The 4,959-nt window shown below is 48.1% G+C and overlaps 1 protein-coding gene across 1 annotated transcript; it reads left to right on the forward strand.

Annotated features, from left to right (window-relative positions):
* The first annotated feature begins 287 nt into the window (after positions 1–287).
* Positions 288–3,372, forward strand: LOC115122515 (motor neuron and pancreas homeobox protein 1-like). Its single transcript, XM_029651726.2, has 3 exons — positions 288–980; positions 1,936–2,096; positions 2,993–3,372. Exons 1-3 carry the CDS (start codon positions 566–568, stop codon positions 3,365–3,367), a joined length of 951 nt encoding a protein of 316 aa, XP_029507586.1. The 5' UTR covers positions 288–565; the 3' UTR covers positions 3,368–3,372.
* The last annotated feature ends 1,587 nt before the right edge of the window (positions 3,373–4,959 follow it).

Genomic DNA, 4,959 nt, shown 5'->3' on the forward strand with positions numbered 1-4,959 from the left:
GTCTAGGTCTTACTTGAAAGAAAATACTAAAACCTGCAGATACTCTGCCCTCCGTGGAATGAGTTTGACACCTGCTATAAAGTCCTGCCCGTGTTGTGTTATACACGCAGCCCAATTCTGATCTGATTGGTCAAAAGACCAATTAGTGAAAGAAGATGAGCCAATCAGAGGCAGGTTTGAGGGGGCGGGTTTGGGGAGGTTCGACGGAGTTGGGACGTCCCAAGGATCCCGTTTATACATTTCCGAGGTTCAATTGCAGAGCGTTGTGAGAAAAGTTGCCAGTTTCAGGTGGGGACGAATAGCAAAGGAAGCAGAGGAGCGACTGGCACCGCACCGCACGGACGGACAAATTAGAACAAAAGAGGGGAAAAGTATATTGTCAAGAAAGTGATAACGTAACGTTTTATAATTATTTATTTAGAAAAACTGAAACATTAGACAAACAGTAGTGTTTTAAAACTATCTCGATGAGATGCTGTTTCGTTTCGCCTAAAACAACTCTAATCCAGCAATCATAACCCAGAAGAATAATTTGAGTTGATAAAAGTCTCAGGAAAAGTACACAATGGCGAAATCTAAGAACTTTGGAATCGACGCGCTGTTGGCGCACCGGGTGGACCGAGACAGCTCCCCGGGACTGTGTTCTGAGGACAACCCATTCTCGTGCCGCGGGTCGGAGACCCCATCCCAGCGGAGGACCACCAGCGGTATCCACATTCAGACCGGGATGATCCCCAAACCGGGTCTATTGAATTTCTCTCACCAGGGACTGACCCAGCTGTCTCAGGGGGCCATCCATGGAATGTATCCCACCCACATGTACCCCGTCGCGGCTCTGAGTGGCCAGCACACAGCCTTCGCCTATCCCAGTTTCGCCCAGCCGTACCCAGAGCACCTAAGGGCAGCAGTTATGGCTGGGTTTCCTCTAGAACACTGGATTAGAGCTGGAATGATGATGCCAAGACTCGGAGACTATGGTGGCAAGTAGCTTTCAGGCGTCTCATTTGTAATTCTTTGAATATAATTGAAGTGTCTCTCTCTACCACTGTTCATAATAGCTATAAAATATATTGTGTGAAAATAAAGTAGTTGTAAATAAATTATTGAAACAGAATGTTGTCTTTTGCTTATTAAACATAATTACTGTATTGGTGCTGCATAATTTCGGTATATTTTAATTGAATTATTTAGCCGTTATAATTTCGTTGAACAATATGTCGAATTTACTACATTGTAGGAGGACTCATGAAATAAATAAATATTATTTTCATGTCTTAGATCTTGCTCTTCTTTTTCTGAATTAATTAAAAAATAATGGATTTGTAAATTATTCGTTTTAAATGCAGATATTATCTAGAATAAGCAGTCAAAACACACACAAAACACACACAAAAAAAGTTGTCATTGCATCTTTCAGGTGATCAAGAGTGTCGTTGGACCAGTAGCCCATTTACTCCTGAACCATAATCATATCTCTTAGTCATAAATAACATTTTAATTAATAGGGGATAGCCAAAGTGTGAGATTATTATTATTATTACAATACACAATAAAGAAACACCTGATGCAATATGTCCACTTCATCAACAAAGTCCCGCTATTGAAATTTTCATTAATTTAATGGCATTCTGTTGAGTTTTATAGCCCCGGTAAAGCCATATCACCGTGTCCTCAGGCCAACTGTAAACCAAAGTCCAATACAACTGATATCATCAGAAAGGACGGCTTTTAAAGATGAAAATGTTTACATCTCAGCCCCATCATCCTCCCGTACAGAAGAGCAAGAACCGGAAATAAACGTGACATAAATAAACCATAGATTATTATCATTATAACTATTTTATAATAACTATTATTATTAGTAGTAGTAGTTTAACATGTGATATAATAACCTCTCTCTCTCTCTCTCTCTCTCTCTCATGGTCTCCACTCCAGTCTCTTCTCAGGCCAGTCTGATGGGGAAGTGTCGTAGGCCCAGAACAGCCTTCACCAGTCAACAACTACTACACCTGGAGAACCAGTTCAAACTCAACAAATACCTGTCCAGACCTAAACGCTTTGAGGTGGCCACCTCTCTCCTGCTCACAGAGACACAGGTGAGCATGATGATCTCTGAACTGATCTCTGATCTCTGAACTGATCTCTGATCTCTGAACGGATCTCTGATCTCTGAACGGATCTCTGATCTCTGAACGGATCTCTCGTGCTCACAGAGACACAGGTGAGCATGATGATCTCTGAACTGATCTCTGATCTCTGAACGGATCTCTGATCTCTGAACGGATCTCTGATCTCTGAACTGATCCCTGAACTGATCTCTGATCCCTGATCTCTGATCTCTGAACGGATCTCTGATCTCTGAACTGATCTCTGATCTCTGAACTGATCTCTGATCTCTGAACTGATCCCTGAACTGATCTCTGATCCCTGATCTCTGAACGGATCTCTCGTGCTCACAGAGACACAGGTGAGCATGATGATCCCTGAACGGATCTCTGATCCCTGAACTGATCTCTGATCTCTGAACGGATCTCTGATCTCTGAACAGATCTCTGATCTCTGAACGGATCTCTGATCCCTGATCTCTGAACGGATCTCTGATCTCTGATCTCTGATCTCTGAACGGATCTCTGATCCCTGATCCCTGATCTCTGATCTCTGATCTCTGAACTGATCTCTCGTGCTCACAGAGACACAGGTGAGCATGATGATCCCTGAACTGATTTTCAATCCCTTTTTTTTTTGTGCAATTGTGTGAAAAGTGTATTATTTTATATGTCAGGGACCATGCACAATAAATATTGCTCCAGATTTAGCTACATAGCTCATATCCATCTGCAGTCCCATAGAGATAACAGTTGGATAAATGTCTATTCATACCGTAAAACTTTAGACCCACTGAAATGAGCCGCAGGTTGTTTTGGCTGACATGTTTATCCTCGTGTAACTGTCGTGTTTCAGTTCTGACGTTGTGTTCCCCGGTTCCGTTCAGGTGAAGATCTGGTTCCAGAACAGGCGGATGAAGTGGAAACGCAGCCGCAAGGCCAAGGAGCAGGCAGTCAAGGGCCAAGGTGACTCCGACTGTCCCCACGGGGGGAAGCAGGGCAGCAATACCGGGTCTGGAGACACCCGTAACTCTGGTACTCCGGACGATGAAGACGAGGAGGATCTGGAAGCAGGGGAAGAAGAAGATGATGTGTTAAGTGCCGATACCGTAGGAGCTGGAGTGGGTTTACTGTCTCGCCCTACACATTTTCTGAGGCACACTGCGACAGAGCTCAGCTATAGTTCTCATGGTTCCTACTCAGACAATGAACTAGAGGACAGTGGGCCTGGACTGGAGAGAAGGGTTGGGGTGGGGTTATGAGGAGAGTGGGCCTGGATTGGAGAGAAGGGTTGGGGTGGGGTTATGAGGACAGTGGGCCTGGACTGGAGAGAAGGGTTGGGGTGGGGTTATGAGGACGGTGGGCCTGGACTGGAGAGAAGGGTTGGGGTGGAGTTATGAGGACAGTGGGCCTGGACTGGAGAGAAGGGTTGGGGTGGGGTTATGAGGACGGTGGGCCTGGACTGGAGAGAAGGGTTGGGGTGTGGTTATGAGGACAGTGGGCCTGGACTGGAGAGAAGGGTTGGGGTGTGGTTATGAGGACAGTGGGCCTGGACTGGAGAGAAGGGTTGGGGTGGGGACAGTAGGCCTGGACTGGAGAGAAGGGTTGGGGTGTGGTTATGAGGACAGTGGGCCTGGACTGGAGAGAAGGGTTGGGGTGTGGTTATGAGGACAGTGGGCCTGGACTGGAGAGAAGGGTTGGGGTGGGGTTATGAGGACAGTGGGCCTGGACTGGAGAGAAGGGTTGGGGTGTGGTTATGAGGACAGTGGGCCTGGACTGGAGAGAAGGGTTGGGGTGTGGTTATGAGGACAGTATGAGGAAGGGTTGGGGTGGGGTTATGAGGACAGTGGGCCTGGACTGGAGAGAAGGGTTGGGGTGGGGTTATGAGGACAGTGGGCCTGGACTGGAGAGAAGGGTTGGGGTGTGGTTATGAGGACAGTGGGCCTGGACTGAGAGAAGGGTTGGGGTGTGGTTATGAGGACAGTGGGCCTGGACTGGAGAGAAGGGTTGGGGTGGGGTTATGAGGACAGTAGGCCTGGACTGGAGAGAAGGGTTGGGGTGGGGTTATGAGGACAGTGGGCCTGGACTGGAGAGAAGGGTTGGGGTGGGGACAGTAGGCCTGGACTGGAGAGAAGGGTTGGGGTGGGGTTATGAGGAGAGTGGGCCTGGACTGGAGAGAAGGGTTGGGGTGGGGACAGTGGGCCTGGACTGGAGAGAAGGGTTGGGGTGGGGACAGTAGGCCTGGACTGGAGAGAAGGGTTGGGGTGGGGACAGTAGGCCTGGACTGGAGAGAAGGGTTAGGATGGGGTTATGAGGAGAGTGGGCCTGGACTGGAGAGAAGGGTTGGGGTGGGGACAGTGGGCCTGGACTGGAGAGAAGGGTTGGGGTGGGGACAGTGGGCCTGGACTGGAGAGAAGGGTTGGGGTGGGGACAGTAGGCCTGGACTGGAGAGAAGGGGTGGGGTGGGGACAGTGGGCCTGGACTGGAGAGAAGGGTTGGGGTGGGGACAGTGGGCGTGTCCTCATAACCACTATATGGGGAATAGGATGCCATTCAGGAAGTAAACAACATTTTCTCCACACTCACCAGCAGGTATTATCATCAACAGTCATGACTAGTGATGAAGACTGAGAATGTTATCCAAAGTAGGCTACTACTAACTACTCACCTCATCTGTGGTCCTAAGACATTCAGTAATGAGTGGTTATAACACCTCAGCTGTGGTCCTAAGACATTCAGTAATGAGTGGTTATAACACCTCCGCTGTGGCCCTAAGACATTCAGTAATGAGTGGTTATAACACCTCAGCTGTGGTCCTAAGACATTCAGTAATGAGTGGTTATAACACCTCCGC

This window comes from Oncorhynchus nerka, linkage group LG3 (genome assembly GCF_034236695.1).
Source record: "Oncorhynchus nerka isolate Pitt River linkage group LG3, Oner_Uvic_2.0, whole genome shotgun sequence".
NCBI lineage: Eukaryota > Metazoa > Chordata > Actinopteri > Salmoniformes > Salmonidae > Oncorhynchus > Oncorhynchus nerka.